The 19,126-nt window shown below is 54.7% G+C and overlaps 1 protein-coding gene across 1 annotated transcript in view; it reads right to left on the bottom strand.

The window, feature by feature from the left end:
• Positions 1 to 10,452: 10,452 nt before the first annotated feature.
• Positions 10,453 to 19,126, bottom strand: part of KCNK9 (potassium two pore domain channel subfamily K member 9) — a 75,875-nt gene continuing 67,201 nt past the window's right edge. Inside the window, exon 2 of the mRNA XM_027063836.2 lies at positions 10,453 to 11,437. Coding sequence (XP_026919637.1) covers positions 10,596 to 11,437 — 842 coding nt within the window. The 3' untranslated portion in view covers positions 10,453 to 10,595. The remainder of the gene's footprint in view (positions 11,438 to 19,126) is intronic.

The raw sequence follows: 19,126 nt of genomic DNA, 5'->3' as shown, positions 1-19,126 counted from the left end.
ACACATAGGGGCCCGTGGAGCCACCAGGGCCACCATGGCTGCAGCTCACACCTGGTGGCTGTAGGGTCCCCTTAGATTCAGGAAAGGCAAGACTTTCCCCCAAGGTTTGTCAGAGGCTTGGGACAGACTGTGGGCTTCGGGTCCTTGGAGGACCTCCCACCCACCCCCTCACCACGCATCTGGTCCACTGGGAACTGAAAGGTGGGGCCAGAGAGGAGAACCCATCAACAGAGAGGGGTCGGAGGAAGTAGATGGAGACTTGATTCATCGGTGTGAGAAGGCCTACAGAAAACCTGTACCTGAAAAATGTGCTGTTCCTGGGAGAGAAGAGCTGGTCCAGCTCAGGAACCCTTCACTGGGAGCACCTGGTCCTGCCCCCCCACTGAAAGGTCAAGCAAGAGCCCCACACATAATGACACGTATTTCCTTCATCTCCACCTATACCTATCTGGGGGACACCTGCTTCTCCCTGGCTATTACATCATCCTTCGTGCAAGAGACTAAGACACGGCTTGCCCAAGGCCATGTGGCCCGATCACAAAGGGGGAGGCAGGAAGCCAGGGCCAGGTGCTGACAGAGGTCCCTGAGGCCGCCAGCTCCCAGTGCTGAGGAGCTGGAAGAAGCAATGCTAGGGCTTCGTTTTCACTTGCCGAGGCTGAGGGCCACACCTCACGAAACCAAGAGCTGCTCTCTGGATGCTGGAGGTCTCCAGGAACCTGAACTGGGACCCAGGAGTGATAGGAAGCCATGAAGAACACAAGCTTCCCCAAGTAGAGATGCCTCACCTTGCAAGTGCCCTCCTGCCCTGACTCCTCCCATGGTCACCAGGCAAGGAGGCACAGGTGCCAGGAAGGCCATGCCCCTGTGCCTCAGGCAGAACCCAGGCAGCATCTAAAGGACCGGGTTCTCCACTCTCAATCCTTCTGGAACAATCCCACCCTTCTAGACCCTTCACAGGGGCCCAGGGAGATGGGGCATGTCCACCCGGATGACCTATCTGAACGTCAGTCCTCCTCCAAGCCATTCTCATGTCTCCCTCCCAGGGACGGTGACCTCCCCAGGCACAGAGTAGACTATGGAGAGGGTTCAGCTGAAGTTCTTCTGTCCCCTTTGGCCAGGCCCTTTGCCTCATGCAGGGGACCCTATGGCCTTTCTGGGAGACCCGCATCTCATAGTCACATTCTGACTCCCCTGCCTCCTGCCTGGGTCCACCAGCCCACCCTCCCAGTAGCAGGGAACTGCCCTCTGGGCTGGGGTCTGCCCTCTGGGGCCACTGCTACTCAGCCAAGACACCTGAGGACGAAGCTTGGCATGATTAATGACAAAGGCTTGCTCTGAGCATGGCTCTCCTCTCGGGCTTTGGGCCCTGGTGATTTGCACAGAGCTGGGCATTTGAACCATGTGAAGGAACCAGCACATTCAGCAAATGCTCTTCCTGAAGGCCCAGAACTTTGTCCTGTCCAATGCCCGCCCATCTGGAAGCCTCCCCGCTCACCTAGAAGTGACCCCCTTCTGCCTCCCCCCTCAGGCAGTCCCCGTGTCCCTTCTGGTAAGCAAGAAGACCCACCTCTCCCTGTGAGCCTGAGCACAGAGCCTGGGGAGGAAGGGCCAGAAAGTGTGCATTCAGGGCTCCCTCCCAGTGATGCTACTTCTGAGCCCAGCCGCCCCACCCAGCACAAGACTGGAGGAGCAGTAAAGGGGCTGTCTACATAGTGCCACACTGCGTGCAGGCCCAAGAGCTGTCGTGGCTCAGCCCCAGCAGAGCAAAGACAGCTGACCTGAGTCAGATGGGGCCCTGCAGGATGGCCCGTGCTGAGCCAGTGGCTTCTGTAGGGGGGCGACATATCCTCCCAGGAAGCAAAGAGCCCTGAAGTCAGGACGAGCTGAGAACACAGCAGGGAAGAACAGAGGTAGATGGAAGGGAGAACTGGGGTTTCCGGACTAATGGGAAGGCAGATCCTGGGGAGGCAGACCCATCCTCCTACCAGCAAGGGGGAGGGCTGCAGACACGGCATCCCAGGGTTCCCCCGGGCACAGGTGCTCTCTCTTTAGAACAGGCACCTTGTGCAGTCAGGGTGCCTTACGTAGACCCAGGAAACTAAGCAAAGATGCACCACAAGAAGCTATCGGTTAATTAAGGATCCATATGCCATTAAACACGTCTAACTGGGAGAGTTACCTTCAGCAGAAGGTGTCTGGGTTGATACTTCCAGATGCCGGTTGACGTCAGCCCAGCTGGTCCTCCCCAGGCTGGAGCTGGGGGCAGAGAGAACGAGGCAGACAAGGTTTGGGGGAGGGGTGGGGCACGGTGGGAATTTGGGACCTTGGCCAAACCCCTCAGTCTAGAAAGGAAGAAACTCGGGCCCAGAGAAGTGAAATGACTTGCTCTGGGTCACACAGCAAATCACAAAGGCAAGGTTTGAACCCTGGGTCATGTTTCCTAGGCTAGACTACTTTCCACTCAGCCAATGCCTCCCCTCAGCCTCCACCACTCAGAGGCCTCGCCTCAAAATCAAAGTCCACAACGCATTGCCTACGGGGGTGGGTGGGGAGCTCCATACCAGGATGCCACTCCTTGACCTTGACCGGACATCATGGCACGTGCCCGCCAGCGCTCACCACGACGGCAGATGGCCCTGGCTCTTCAAAGGGCCCTGCCCTCAGCACCACAGCCATAAGAGACCCTAACTCGAGGGGAGAAACCTGCAATAAGGGCAGGGGCCCAGACCAGCATCTGCAACTCCCATGAGGCCTTAGCCCAGGGCCCGAGGCCCTAGTCACAGGCAATCACAGAATCTGTTGATCAGGGAGCGGCAAATTCTTCACGCCAAGTGAGCGTGACCTTTTCCTTTCATCAGCTCCATGCTAATCTTTGGTAGCTGTCAGACTTTGCCAGGACAAGTCCCACGGATGCCCGAGTGACAGACCAAGCAGCCCTTATCCAAAAATGTTCCCCTATGCAAATTAGAGCCAATGTCCAGAAGACTTAAACACTCCCCCCGCCGCACACACACACACAACCATTAACGCCACCTCAACAATAAGACTCCAAAGGCTTCAAGTTTGGTGAGACTCCAGGATCTGCCTGTGGAGTTGTCACGGGAGGAGACCCCAGTAGGGACATTCGGATGGACAGGTCCTCCACAGAAGCCTGAGACTCGGGCTAGGGTGTGAGGGGGGAGAGCCTTGAAATAAACTTACTGTGTGGGCACTGGGGAGCCGGGGAATGTTCTTGAGCACAAGACTGGCCCGAACGACTGAGGATGTGAGCAGCTTGTGAAGGTTCTGGACAGTTGCGCCGCCTCCTGTCTGTCGGGTGTGGCTCTGGGGCAGGATTCCACTGCTCGCTGGCTGAAATCTGCACTCCCGTGCCATGCCTCTGCTGAAAACAGCACCCACCTGCTCCTTCAAGGCTTGCCCAGAGAGTTCTAAAAGCTACTTCCTCCACAAAGCCCTACCTGAGTTCCTCGACCAGACTCCATCACTTCCTCTCCACGGTATGATTTCAAGTCCAATGCCTGGGAGTTAACCCACGGGAGCCTTGAGGCTGGCCGCTCTGAGAGCAGCAGATGGTGAGGGCACCAGTGGGGCACCTGGCATGGACCGGGTACCCAGTGTCATCCCCTGTGGCTCCCATAGCCACTCTGCACAGCAGGGTTTATTTCTAACCTCCAACTTAAAGCTAGGGAAACGGAGGCCCAGAGAGGCAGAACCACCCCCCACCTGTGAATGTCAGAGGCCAGTCTCGGGTGTGCAAGGTGCCACCAGACTAAGCGGCTTCCTCCCCACACGCTGCCCCACAGAGGCAGGAAGGGTGTGCCTGTGTCCCAGGGCCCCAGAGCCATGATGGGCAGGTGCAGAGCTGAGGCCCCAGAGGTTCCGGTCACTCACTGCGCATGGTCCCACACTACTCAGCCTCTACTGGCGGGACTTCCGTGAGAACACAGCGCTGACCTGGCTCCTGGTGACAGACAGGGCCACCACAGGGCCCCCTCCCCCCACTGCAGGGTGAAATGGCACAAGTGTGCTTCTGGAGACTGAGGACGTACCAATCACCCACTTTATGGGAAGTGCCCAGCTGTGGGCAGCTTGGGGCACACTCAACATTGGCAGGCAAACGACACGGAGTAACCAATGGCAGATGACAGATTTTTAGCACACGGGTGTGCACCGATTTTCAGGGAAGGAGCAACTACCTGCATTGAAGGTCAGACATGTCTTGATAGCGGGGATGAGTGGCCACGTAGGCAAGAAGCTAGAAATGGGACTGTCACGGTTCACCTCTCTGGGTCCTCCCAGCACTTACAGCGCTTAAGGCCAGGACCATCGCCATTTGCCCCCCACAATGTTCTTCTGCAACAGAAAGAATTAGGGAGCCCAGAGGAAGGCATCCCTGAGTCCATCAAGGGACAAAAGGTCAAGAGCGGCTTTTGAAGGATGAGGGAGAAGCCCCCTTCTCCACCTGCATGCTGGAAAGCAGCAGGGAGACCTTCCAGGTAGCAGGAACAGCAGGGGCAAAGGCTCAGAGGTGGGAATCTGCCTGGGCATGTTTTCTTGATTTTCTTGATCAAAATGAAAGGTTACTTAGCCACGGCAGGTAGGCTGCTTTATGGCATCAGAACCGAAAAATCCGTGCTATAGAACCTGCCGGTGTAAAGATCTCAAAGATAGAGGTCAGAATCACAGTCTTTAATAGCCAAGAGCACTGCCATAAAACCAATTACAGTTCTATGATTATTAATTATAGGAAAGGCTCAGCGATCATTAATACTCATTGAGCAGCTATCTGGTGCCAGAGCACCCTAACTAGCTTACAGGATCCTTACAACAATCCTACTGGGTTCTACCTGCCAGCCAGCTTTGAAATCGATAAAAGCAGATCTCTGTGCTTCATGTGTATTTATAGCTGGATCACCCCTACAGATGTTTAGGGAAAAGATGGCTGGTGTTTCCACAGCACAGCAGAGCTCCGTGTCAGAAGTCAGAAATAGCAGGGTGGTGTTGGGCTTCGGTATCTAGGGACTCATGGACACCTCCAGAAGCTTCCACTAGTCTCACCAACACGAGAACCATGTTTAATGTGACTTCTCTTTCTACAATGAGAGGGGTAATCACAGAGGTCTCAAGAGAGCCAAACACCTCAAATGCATTAATCATGGCTACACATCTCCAGTGTTTTCTTGCCTAAAATTCCCTAACCTGAGCAAATCAGCAGACGGAAGCAGATCATGGGTCCGTTCCCCAAGACAACTGGCCTGGAATCTTCAAAATGGCAATCTCCCAAAAGAAAAAAATGGTGAGAAAGAATGTCCTAGATTGGGCAAATCTGGGCCAACCAGACAGGCAACATGGAACGTGACCTTGGGCTGTCTGTCCGATTCACAAGAAAGCTCCGGAGGACGTTTCTGGGACAATCGGGGAAATGTGGATGCTGTATTTGAGATATTATTATTGTACGAATGCTAACTTTCCTAAGGTGTTAAGGGCACTGTTCTCTAGGACAATGCTCTCGTTCCCAGGAGATCAGCAATTTTTTCTTTGGCTGATCCACCTAAATGTTCCAGACCCCACTTCATTCTCCACATACCTCAGCATGGGCATGAGGGCATGGGAAGGGTGGGAGAGGTAAGCAAATGTCACAAAGTACCAAACATTGGGGAGTCTAGGTGATAGGTATATGGCAATTCATCATGCTGTTCTCTCAACTTTAATCTGGAACTTTCAAAACAGTCGGTGGGGAGAATCATGCAAACAAGATCTCCCCCCACCCCACCCCACCCCACCCCACCCCCCAACAGCAGCGCCTACTAAGGTGTGCGGTCAAGAATGTACGGGTCCTGGTTCACATGATGACCTCTGTTCTCGGTGTCACCACATGTCCCTCTCTGTCTCCCCAGCACCCTGCCAAACCAAATCGTTGCTGGTATTCTTTCTGGTGTCCTGACCTTCAAATATGCTCATTGATGGGGGCACCCAGGGCACACGTCTTCGTGGGTCAAATTCATTTTGTGCTAAGTGCTCATCAATCCCACCCAAGCTGTCCCGTCGTGTTATGGGACAGTAAGAGGTCTAGGAAGGTCCTATGACTTCTGGGGGCCCAGCGAAGCAGCAGGTATGCACCAGGTCCCTGCCCTGCCAACCCTTCCTCTACTGGGAGGCATCCAGAGTCCCACACAAGCCATTACCGGAAGAAACCCACATCAGAGCCCCAGCAGCAGGCCTGCACGTGACACGCGCCCAGTCTGACACCCCTCTTGGAGCACTTCAGAAGGTGGTACCCGTCACACTAGTAGAATGGATGCATTCCAACACAGACCTCAGACCTCACGCCTCTGTGGATGCCCGTAACTGGTATCTTAATTAGGGCCAATTATTTAAAAAGACTGCCTAAAGAAATAGGGCCATAGACCTCAGTGGTGGGTGGCTTTCCTCCTCTGATCATCTGTGCTCTTACCTCCCTCTCCAAGTCAATGTGCACACACAGTGAACGCCTCTAACCCGTTCCTTCCAGCTGCTAGTGATCGTTGCTAGGAATCAGGATCCACAAGGCTTTCAGATCTAGGTGAGGCAGAGAAAAACGACCTCCTAGACTTATTGGTGGGTTTCTGAGTTACTGTCCAGACGGTTCCCCACTCAAGGCCCCTTGCGCAGAGAAGAAACAGCCAAGGTTCTGCAGTCACCCTCCCCTTTTTACAGATGGGGTTTCAGCACCTGCAAAGGCGGGCCTCCTGGCCAACAGCCTGGGTCCATCCGCTTCCTCTCCCAGTGGGGATCTTTGGGCTGCAAATGACCTGCTGTGATCATGCCCAGTGCAGGCAGCTCTTCCCCATCAGTGATGCACGGCAGGAGCACAACAGATGCTGCAGGGAGCACCGGGCAGCTGACTGCGCTGAAGGGTCTGCTGCCTGGGTTTCAAGACAAAGGGGGTGTGGGTGGGAAGAGACCCGATCCCAGCTCCGGGGCTAAGCAGGCATCTCAAAAACCCAGACAGTGGGTTCACTCTGAGGTAAATGAGAGTCTAACAGTCCCGTGGTGTGATAGCACCTTCCACCCAGCAAGGGTGTGGTGAAGAGGGAAACAGGGAAGGTCTCTAGAAAGCACCCAGACCTGTTTGGGACCATTAGGGCCACTGCCCACCCTCCTGTCTTTGGTGGAGTGGATGGATTAAGATCTCCTAGGCGGAAAACGTTCGAGCAAGAGTCCAAAAGCTCTTGAAGGATCTACAAGGCATATTGACTTTTAGACCCTGCATCTAGAACTGGGTGGCCAGCCAGTCCCCCTGTGATTCAGGTGGAATGCAGCTCTTCTCAGCTCGTCCTAACTGAAGCTGAAGCCTGCCTCCAAACTCCTGTGACTTCTCCCCTTCGCCGAGTGGGCACTGCTACCTGGAAGGGTGTGAGAAGCCTGACTCCGGAAAGAAGTCGTCAGGCATGAGAGGGAGGAACAGAGACTCCTTGAGGTGCTGAGGGACCTTGGGGGTATAAGCAACAGCAGTGACCGAAGAGCCAGAAAGAAAGCAGGAGAAACCCACAAGAAGACCAAGGGCCTGGCTGGCTGACCTGAGATGCCAGCTCACTCTTTCTGCACCTCAACTCCTCCCCCACCCCCCAAAAATGAGGGATCTCGGTGAGGTGACTCAGACTAAGCTTCCTCTTGGCTTTTTGAGGATTCTTGTGCTGACTGAGCAGGTCTCAGGTGTCCAAGCCCTAGATGGAGATTCCTCAGACCCATTTTATTGGAAGAGAAGGACCCTGGAGGCCCTTGACTCACTGTCCCCAAGAGAGCACCTCATTGGTGCGCATGGAGAACTCCTTGGCCAGAGACCACGGTAGCGAACCGCTGGGCCATCACCTAAGAAAGAGATGGCCGTCACAAAAGAAGCAAAGCTAGGTTCCCCTCTGTCCCCTCAATATACCAAGCATGAAAAAGGATGTTTAACTTTGGAAGAGAAGACTCACTGATTGTCCTTCAGAGGGCTGAACAGTCGCCAAGGACAGAGAAATAAGAGGGATATGGCAGGACAGGTTCCATGCTGCTTCCAATATTTAAGTTGGTGGTCATCACTGAACAGCAAAAACTCCATCCTACGATCCTTAATCCTATACAGAACAGTCAACTCTGTGGAAATATAGAATACGGAATGTTTTCCCAATCTCCCCAAGAAAGGAGGAGCTCTCTGTCACTGGAGGCATTTAAGTAGAAGGCCACTTTAAATGGATATTTGAGTCAGGAAACCAGCTCTGAATGAAGAGTTGAGCCCATGCTCCTCTGACTCAAGAGTCCTGGTGCACCCACCTGTGGACAGAGAGGCAGGTGCCCTCAGTAGAGGGCCTAACGAGGACACCGTGGTGTGGTGGGGTCCGCTTCCTGGACCAGGACCAGCTCTGGGACATTGAGCAAACCCCTCACCCTCTCAGTACCTCAGTCTCCTCTCTAGATCAAAGACATCTGAGGACACACCTTACAAAGGTTTTGATGAGAAACCTCACACTTCTTCTAAGCGGACTCCTCCAATACATGAAGCACTCTGCAAGGATGGGCTAGTATTTTCATACCCGTGACCCCCTATCACCAAAAATTTCTTCCGATGGGAAAAAAAAATTAACTGCTTCTATTTTCTGGACAAATTTTTATCCCTAAAATATGCATCTATTCAAAATGAGTGCATTGAGACAACCTTGAAGGTTGAGAACGGTCTATTCTGGCCTCGAGAAGCTGTGGTTCCCAGACCCCTTCCTCAGGCTCTGTGTCCTGATGCAGGCGCCATTTTCAACATGTGACATAAACACTGCAGCATCTGCCTCTTTGGAGGAGCCTGGACTGCTGCATTTCAGTCCAGTGGCCCAGGTGCTTGGGACTGGTGGCATTTAGTGCCCTCTCCTTTCAGGAAGCTTGAAGGTCCACTCTTTCTAGGGAGATCCTCCCTTCTGGGAGATCCCACGGGGGCTCCCACTGCTGCTTCTGGGCAAAGCAGTTAAAGCCCTTTTCTATCTAAGAGCTGTGACCTTTGAGTTTATGTAGAAGCCATGGGAGGATAGGTGAGTTTTACAAATGACAGGGGTGGTGACCAGGCAAATGAAAGGCACCAGACTTTCCTTTACTCCTGTCATTGAAAAGGCCTGCAACATGCCATATTCAATGACCTAGCTGCCCCCAGGAGACTAACAGGCCTTCCCATTGAGCCATCTAAAGGGAGGGTGGGGAGGAATTTCTCCACTCCTCAGGAAAACCATCCCCGGAGATCGACAAGTTCCCAACAGGCCAAGACACCACCCTTACCTCCAAACGCTTCCTGAGACCAACACAGACTTGCCCTTATTTACAAATCAAATGCAATTAGAGACCGTCTTTCTTGAACTACATACATACATATATATATATATTTTTTTTAAACAAGGAATGCCCTGTCATTTTTTTATTAGGAAAAGAAACCACATCCACGAATACCCATTCTCATCCAAGCATCCCACACTGTGATTCTTACTTATGCAGATCGATGCTGCATAAACCACCATCACCACCATGTAAGCGAGAGGGAAATAACAAAATAGGTACTCTGAGGTTCCAACAATTTTCCAGTTTCCCCTGACGCTTCCAGTTGTGTGGTAAATTGTTGGAACTGGAGATGATAAAATTAAAAATGTCTTTAATTCGTATTATTCTTGGCTTTTGATTAATTCCGCTGCTAGTTCTGTTTTCTTGCGTTGATAATGCATACCAGTTTTAACAAAGTGCATGCTTTTAAAAAATTTTTGAACTGGCAAGCTAAGATGATCCGTATCTTCTTTCCCACCCACCCCGAAAAAGAAGTTAATATAATTTAGAACGTAGCGTCTAAAGAATATGGTCATGACACATCTGGGATAGGGCCTGCTTATGGAGCATGCTTGATTTGGCAGAATGGTAAATCAAAAGCCTAGTGGGTTTTGTTTTCCCATTTTTGTTTGGAAGCAGCTGAAAGCAGGTTCTTAACAGAACTGTGTCGTGGAAAAGAAAATTAATACCTGCCACTTTCCGCTTTGTCACACGATACACACATACACACACAGGTACATGGGCGTGTGCACTCACTCACACACCATCCGCGCACGCACACCCACCCAGTGCTCGGGAGGACGAGAGGGAGGAAGTTAGGGCAGACACCACGTCGGTGGTCCCTGGCCGGCTGGCAGCCTGGGGGGCAACTTTGGGTCGGATATATTCTCTCAGCTCTGCCTGGTGGTCTTGGTCTCACACCTGTCCTGGGAGAGCCACCCCAGAGGTGGGGCAGGCTGGGGAGGGGTGTAAGGCATTCTTCGCTGGGAAGGAAGGAAGGGAGGAAGGAATCCATGCTTCATGCTCAGACGCGAGTCTCAGAGGGAGTCGGGCCTTTCTCTCCCCTTGGGCCTGCTCTGTCTCGCCGGGGGCGGTGGGGGAGGACGTGAAACCTGGGGGGGGGAGGGAAAAGGAAGGAGGGAAGGTAATCGTGACAATGACCATCACAACCAAGGATGCCCGGAACGAATAAATGAGAACGAAAAGACGAGGTGGGCCGGTGGCACGTGACGTCAAGGAGGACAAGCGACTTTTCCCGCCTGCCCGGCACGCCCCGCACCCTAAACGGACTTCCGCCGTCGCATCAGCCTGTGGTTGTCGGTAAAGCTGTGTAACCCGGGGGAGGTGGAGCTGATGGGGGAGGGGAAGAGGCTGTTTTTCAACGTGCTTGGTGAGATCTCCTCGATCTTGTACGAGATGGAGTGGAAGTACTGGGGGGCGAGCTTGGCGCTGAAGGAGTTCTGCTGGGCGGCTGGGCGGCCCCCATACTCCTGCGGGCGGTAGCAGGTGCAGGAGCACACGTACTGCAGGTCCGGCGCGTCCGCCTTGTAGCGGGGCCGGCCCTGCCGCGCCTCCTCGGGGATGTGGATGACCATGCTGTTGCGGTTCCCGGCCAGGGACGCCCTCTCCTCGGCGTCCCGTCGCTCGTCCTCGCTGTTCATGGTCAAGAACCTGAGGACCACCAGGTTGAGGAAGGCGCCGATGACCGTCAGCCCCACCAGGATGTACATGAAGCTGAAGGCCACGTAGAGCGGCTTCTTCTGCAGGGCGCCCTTGGTCTGCAGGGCCACGTAGTCCCCGAACCCGATGGTAGTCAACGTGATGAAACAGTAGTAATAGGCGTGGAAAAAACTCCACTCCTCGCACTGGGAGAACGCGGCCGCGCCGATGCACAGCGTCCCCATGCAGGAGAAGAAGCCCACGGTCACCATGTTCTCCATGGACACCTCCGTGTTGCGCATCCCGCAGCACCTCTTGATGCGCTTCAGCAGGTAGCGCACAAAGGTGTTCATCCGCTCGCCCAGGCTCTGGAACATGACCAGTGTCAGCGGGATGCCCAGCACCGCGTAGAACATGCAGAAGGCCTTGCCCGCGTCGGTGCCCGGGGCCGCGTGCCCATAACCTGAGGGGAGGGGTGAGAAAACAGGGAGAAGGCGTGAGGAGAGGCCCCATGAGCTCTGGGGTGGGGTCGCACTTGGGCATCTCCGTTGGGGTGGGGCTGGGACAGACAGGGAGGGAGAGAGGAGGACAAGGGGGAGCCGGGGAAGAGGTCGCTGGAGGCTGGGGCTGGGAAGACGGTGGAGGCCGGGAGAGGGGGGGAGAGGAACAAGGAAGAATTGGTCAAGGGTCCTTTGCAATTCAGGGGTGGGGGGGGGACTTGGGGGCGGTTCATCTGGGGCCGTTCAGAGGGGTGCGGAGGGGCTTTCCCTGCTCCTCTTAGAGCAAAGCAAAGCTTGAAAAGGAAAAGCCACACACCCACTAACGAGAAGACCGCAGAAGGAGTGAGCCCAAGGGAGAATATTACATATGCCCACCATGCAACACCAGTGCCGCTGCCTCTCTGCTGAGTCCTGGTCCTACGGTGCCTCGTTCTGACCTCCTAACAACCTTCCAAACCCAGCACGACGAGTCCAACACCAAGGGCGGGAAAACTGAGTCAGTTACTTAATAGCAGGATAACTTGATTTCTTCAGAGCTGGGATTTGAGCCCAGAGTTTTCAGGCACCAAGAATAAGGTGGATGTTGACAAGAGGAGTCATTGCAGAGTGGAATATACACACCATGACAGCAAAGACTCGTATCCGCTTTGTTCACGGTTAGATCCCCGCACCACCACCCCCACCCAAGGTGATAGGTAGCAGGTAGAATATTGAACAAATGAAGGAATAACATTGTGCCACTGTGTGAATGGAGGCTTCTCAGGAACGAGGGGACCAAAGAATCCTTCCAGACCTCCCATGTGTAAGTGCTTCTCAAACTCTTCATGCAACTTCATCCAGCCCGTGTCAACTTTATAGAGTTGAGCTGTATTTTCCTCACATTCTGAATGACGATGGCAGTGCTTGAAGGGTGAAGGCACCTGCCAGGGTCATTCAGCTAGTTAGTGATCATGTGAGAGCCAGGATAGGGTCCGCACAATATGGCAGAAAGAACATGAGACTCGGTAGGCTCTAGTTCAAGTTCTGGAACTAATACTGTCCAGGAAAAAAAAACAAACCAAACCCTGAATCCTGGGGCAGTATTTAGACTGAGACCTTCCAACATGTCAGATCTTGCTCCATCAAGAAAGGCTTCCCTGATGTTACCCCGAGCCATTATGGGCCCATAGCTCTTTAATCATGTGCACTATCTTGGGCACCAACCCTTCCCAACCCTGGTTTCTTCGTGTTACTACCATCCCATGTAAGTCCCAGTCCCCACTGGGACTGGGTTGTGCAGATCTGCTGAGTCAGCATCTAGTCAGGGCCTGGTACCTCCGTAGGGACCAACCAGGCCCCAAGACCTTCACCTGCCCCTTCTCCCCCCTAGGAAACAGTCTGACTACTCAAGTCCCCAGCTCTCTACCAGGGCCACATCACTTAGGGCCAGCTTGTCTGTCTCTCCCCTGGCATGAATCTGTGCGTGCCCTACCTGCCCCAAGGGCCCTAATCTTGCTAGAGCAGTGACCTCCTATGCTTGCCTCCAGGGCGCCTTCTCTTCATCCTCTCTGGCCCTCAATCCCACTGGGCCAGCACGGAGCTCCAACCCCTCAGAAACCCCATCGTCCTTGCACAAGAGGGAAAACGACAGGACAAAGTTGGAGTCAGGCCAGAAAGGCTAAAATGGGAAACAGAAAGCCGAGGGGGAGAACAACCAAGATAGTAACAGAAATCCAACCTGAAGAACAGAGCAAGAGCAGATTAAAAATAAATTCTCAAAGCCTCAGAGACCTTTAGGAAAATATCAAAAGGCATCCCAGCAAGACCAAAAAAAAAAAAAAAAAAGTGAATAGCCAAAATGGACCAAATTTGGTGAAAGACACATATTTACAGATTCAAGAAGCCCAGTGAACTCCAAGCGGGAGAACTACAAAGAAAACCAGCCATCAGAGCCAAACTGCTAAAAACCAGAGAGAGAAGTCTTGAAGGCAGCCAGAAAGAAACAAGACATCACACAGAAAACCATCTCAATACTCCTTCTAATCATAAGCAATAGGAGCCATGAAACCGTGAAAGAACATCTTTAAGGAGCTTGAAACAAACAAAAAAAGACTGGTAACTTGGAATTGTGCATCCACAGAAAACAGCATTTAAGAGTGATGTCAAGGGACACCAGGGTGGCTCCATCAGTTAAGCGTCTGACTTCGGCTCAGCTCATGATCTCACGGTTCATGAGTTCAAGCCCCACACCGGGCTTTCCACAGTCAGCACGGAGCCCGTTTCACATCCTCTGTCCCCCTCTCCCTCTGCCCCTCCCCTGCTTACTCGCTCTCAAAAATCAAATAACAAAAATAATTCTAAAGAATGAAGTCAAAGCACGTTTTAACATGAAAGAAAACTTGTTCTCAGTAGATCTGCACGGCACAATTACTAAAGGAAGCTCTTCTTCCTAGAGGGAAAGGGTACCAGATGGAGGCTTGGGTCTTCAGGAAAGAATGAGGCACATCTCGGTAAACAAGTGGGTTTATATTTATACAAAATGCAGGGGTGGGAGTCCCACTATGTCTCCATATAGCTCACCTGCGTGGCAGATACCAAAGCCAGATGGATGGTGGGGAAACAGATTGTTGGACACGTAGAAAGGTGGTGATGTTAGCTGATGGCTCTGGATGCAATCTATTTACTAGAGGAGACCAATGATGCATCTGCTGGGTCAAAAGCTGCTCATGGGGTTCTCGGGCCCCACCCACACCTGTCAGCAGTGATGGTCAGAGCCGTTTCCTTCACGTGGCCCCGGGGAACAGCAGCCCCAAGCCCGTGACAGGGTGGTTCGGTTCTCTGGCCATCTGTCCTGCTGCATAATGAAAGCACTTCATTCTGGTGCCCCCACGGCGTATCCCGCTGCTCCATTACAGTGGTGACACACAGCAGTCAGGTGCAGGTGTCGCCGAGTGTGGGAGATGGATGCCCCCAGAGGTCAGGACCTTCCGAGGAGGAGACAGCCAGGCAGGACCTCTTCAACACCCTGCTGTCTGGCTTCCAGTTAGGTCGCCAGGAGGCCAGAAGAAGACCAGGACCTTGGTCATGAGCCTCATCTGCCAGCAGCCTCACAGCCTCGAGCCACTCTCCACAGTCCCAGTAACGCAGACCGCACCCTGCCAGGGAGCCACGCCCTCCCTAGTGGCTTTCCCTCCGCCAGACTCACCCTTTCCAGAAGAGTCTATAAACAGCCCATTAATTGATTGCTCCAACTGAGAGTGCTGCTTCCTGCACAGGCTCCAACTGACACACCGCATGTATTCTCCACTGGACCCGCTTCCTGTCTCTGCTGTGACACAACACTACAACCAGGGGTACAAATAACCACGTGTGCAAGTAAAGTACGCACAAGCTATCTGTGGAACACACAAGGGCAGCGTCTACGGGTACATCACACAGGACGTCCACAGCACAGACGGGAACTTTGTGACCAGCGTGAACGTGTACGCGGAACGGGACCCATAACCACCTGCATTACACCAATACCCAAAAGGCACATACGCTATATTCCTAGCACACTCGCGTTCAAGGACACGTTCTGTCTATGTGCAATGTGTGTGTGTAGAGTCACTCAATGCGCAGGACGGGTACACCCTGTTCCCGTATATGCTGCAGGGATTACATGCAAGGATTTGAAATTCAACAGCATCCACGCAATCTATGAGTTACACGTATGAGAGGAAAGGAGAGCACGTGCACCAGACGTTGGGAAGGCCATCACTCCTTCCCCAGAGAATGAGGCATAAATCTCTGGGGTCTCACGGAACCTGTGTGACAGTTCAGGCCCTGAAAGATGGGGTTTTCCATCCATGCGTGAACGAGTGCACCCCGGCCTCCCTGGGTTGGGCGCCACATTCATTCAACGATTCATGTGTTTTCTGTCCAGACTGGTGACTGCGTACCAGGACCTGTGATTGTCACGGGGGATCCACAGGGACTTCTCCCAAAATCTCCCAAGGGGCTCTAGCCAGCCAGCCTGGGCCCAGGGCCCTGCCCAATGCCTGGCACGATGGGTCCTGGGAAGTTAAGGGCACATGGGTGTCCAGGCCACCGAGGACCTCCAGGCTGAGCCGCCCCTGTCCTCCTTGATCATTTCCCGTCCCCCAACCCCTGGTTAGGACCAGTCCTGGCAGCTCAGGAGCCACATCCCTGTCCAGGCTTTCCCACTAAGTCCCCAGGCTCCCCACGCACCCGGGCCAGTTCCCCCTCCACCTCTGCGCCCTGCAGAGGCAACATAACGTCAGAAATCCCACCGAGGACTACACTGCCCATCCCCCCCCCCGTATGAATAACCCATCCTTCTGGCAAAGCAGTGTCAAAAAATGATTGACACGGCATTCAGGAGGCATGCACAAGGCCCAGAAGAGATACCAACACCAGGTATCCGGTGCCTGCCTCTGGGCTGCGGGCCTGTGACCTCTGCAGGGTCACTCAGTTCACTAGATGGAGGTGGAAGAGGAGGCTGAAAAGGGGACAGTAGACCAGCCTGCAGCCGCCCTGGAGAGGCGGGGTCATCATTCCCCAGCCCTGCAGGTGACCAGCGCTGACCAACACCCAGAGCTCACGAGCTGGAGCACGCACTACTGGGTGCAAACCTCCCTGTGCACAGGGGCACAGCCGCTCATGCTGTCCGTCCGCACCCGGCCGTGCCTCCCGCAGACTTTTCCATGTGTGCAGAGTCAGGGACGGACTTGCTTGTGGCCCCAGCGCTGGCCCTGACAGGCTGCTTGGGTGGCTGCTGGGTGTGGGGCCAGCCCTGGGGCCTGCTCACAAGGACAGCGCCCAGTCTGAAAAGCTGCCCCCGGTGCTGCACTCCAAACACCATGCTCCCTGAGTTCCCAGGTGCTGAAGCTCCGACGAGTCACCCGTGAGCCCGTCTGAGGAGGTGACCCATCCTAACCTCCCCAGCCCTTGCCGCATCCTCACCCCCAGCACCTGCTGTAGCCTTAGCCTGCCGACCACTGCCAAGGCTCTACCCCCGCATCTAAGGTGTTTGTGCGGTGCCATGGGGTGCCTGGGGCTGGCCAGGAAAGAGCTGAGTGGCCCCGGGTCGAGTTCAGTCCCCATGCTGGCCCAGCACAGGAGCTGGCCCAGCACAGGAGCTGACAAGGACACAGATTGGAATCGAATTCAAGGGACCTCGGTGCCATGGGGCAGCAGAGTCCTTGTCAGAGGGACCCCGGCACCTGAGACCCAGCTTAGCGCACTGGCTAAGGCAGGGCCATTGCTTAGGGCCCAGGAAGTGGCGGGCAGGGAGGGCATGGGTTGAACTACAGCTACTGCCCTCCCCGGGCCAGGCCCGGCCCTGTGTGGGCTGCTGGAGAATCAGAGAGGAAGACAGACCTGACTGCCAACTCCAGGGAGGTGAGCAGGGTCACAATCATCTGCTCTGCCGGGTGCAAAGTTCTAGCACGAGGCCCATGCTGGAAGCAGGGGAAGCACAGAGGAACGACCCAAGTCAGACGGGGACATCAGCCTGCGGTCACTGCCTCTACACAGCCTCCAGGGTTTTGATGGGGAAGTAGGAGTTTGCCGGGAGGAGAGGAGGCTGCAGACTGCTCAGGCTGCCCACCTCCGTGGCGTTCGGACCTTGCTCTCACCAGTCAGTGTTCCTCCCCGGGCCTGGGAGCTCTCTGTCAGCAGGTGGCAGGGCCTGAGCCCATCAGGAGCACTAAGGACAGGGCAGGGGGTGAGGGAGGGCAGGGTCAACATGGGTGTGTGCGGTGAAGCAGGTTTAGGAGAATGGGAAGGAAGACCCGTGCCCCGTGTCCTGCCCCAGATTCTAGCACGTGAACCCCCACCCCCAGGAGAGCACCTACTTGCTAAGCCTGGAGGGGGCTGGAGGGTCCTAAGAGCCGCAAGGCTATTTGTTACGAGGCATGCGTGCAGTGACCCTGGAAAAGGCCCATATCACCCTCCCCACGATCAGAGAGGCAAAGTGAGGCCCAGGGGCAAGCAGGTCGCCCCCCACTCCACACACCAGGCCATCACCACCCAGACTGTACTCCCCTCTCACCCACAGAGAGTCACAGCTGGGCTGCTGTGGGCCAGGCCACGGACAGGGGGTCCTGGCCTCCCTCCCTTCCACCGCCCTCTGGCCAGACTGTGAGCTCTGAGGACAGTACTGCCCACTCCTGACTCACCTCTGTGATCCCAGAGTGTGGCATGGGGGAGGCACTTGGAGTTTAGAAGGATGCATCACTGGGTAAATGATTTCTGTCCCCGGGGCCCTGCCTGGAGTCCTGGCCAATCCCGAGCCCAGCACGGCTGGGGGCAGCTTTGCCCAAGACACTGCATCATCCAGCCTGATTTCATGGCCTCTTTAATATACTTCCTGGGTCTCCTTGATCTGTCCCGGGAGAGGCTTTGCAGAGAAGACGCCTGCGTCTCCCGGCTGCAGCTGGCTAACAAATAAAATGAATAGGCGCCAGCTTTCCGGAGGGGAAAGATGCAGGGAAGAGGGTAATAACACTCATCATTTCTGTTGGGTCTGGGGCTCCCTGAAGAACCAGCTGTGGCTAGAAGGCAGCCCTCCCTTCCAAGACGCCTTGTGCTCCTCGCTGGCTCCTACTAGACTTTCCAGAAGTTGACAATCACGAGACACAAGAAGTTTCCCAGACCTGGCCCTGTTCCGGGCAGTGATTCATTAAAGGTGCCGTGAGGGTCCAGCAGGCTCTCCCCACTGTGAAAAGTAAGTAAGGCAGCCAGACAGTGTGGGTCACAGAGCTGCCTTGCTCCTGGCACGCTGGTGCTCAAGAACTCTTTGTGGCTCCCCTTAGCTCCCTGGAAATCTAGGCCCATTAACAGCTGGCCTAAATGACTTCCTCAGGCTTGCACGGCACCGAACAGTTTGCAAAACTTCCTGCTGGGGACTGCCCCTCCCTGAAGCCTGCCCTGATCCCTTGGCCAGAATTCCACTCCAGGACACGGCAATGGAGGAGACGGGCCCCCGGCATGGGGCCAATTCAGGTTGGAGCCCCGACTCTGGATGGTCACCCTCCCTCCCCAGGCACCCTCACTCTCTTCTGTCACGTTCAGGGGGGCTGGGCTGCTCCCTGAGCCATCACAGGCAGGTGCTGGATGAGGGTGGTGGGGGCTGTCAGCTCCAGCCCACAGCTGCCCGGGTTGGGGACAGACTGCCCCACACAGGGAGGGAGATGGCTACACGGGCCTTGGGTAGTGGGAAACTTGCTACCGGAAGAGAATGAAATGTTTATAAAGGACATACAAGGTTTTTGTGCCAATAGGAATTAAAATAGGCACACACTGCATTAAAGAATGACTCAGGGAGGTGCCAGGGAGGGGGGCCGCCCTCAGCCCCCTGTGCTTCCTGGCTGGCTCCCCTACCTCTGTGTGCAACATGCATCTCACTCCTGCACCCTCCCACGAAGCTGGCCTTGCTCAAGCCCCCAGTGAGCGCCGCATGATTATTAAGACCCAGGTGTCTGCTGACACCAAAAAGGAAAATGACTCATGGGCGACCAGGGGGTGGAGAGTGGGCAGGACGGGTTCTCAGGAGGTTCCTGGGTAGGATGAGCAGGTCCCAAGGTCCACCACTCACTGACCATGACCTTGGGAAAGCCACCTAGACTCTCGAAGCCTGAGCTTTCTCTCTGTAACGGGGGAATGTGGAG

Source organism: Acinonyx jubatus, chromosome F2 (genome assembly GCF_027475565.1).
Source record: "Acinonyx jubatus isolate Ajub_Pintada_27869175 chromosome F2, VMU_Ajub_asm_v1.0, whole genome shotgun sequence".
In the NCBI taxonomy this organism is placed as follows: Eukaryota; Metazoa; Chordata; class Mammalia; order Carnivora; family Felidae; genus Acinonyx; species Acinonyx jubatus.
Note: the sequence above shows the minus strand (reverse complement) of the source record. Positions and strands in the feature narration are given on the sequence as shown.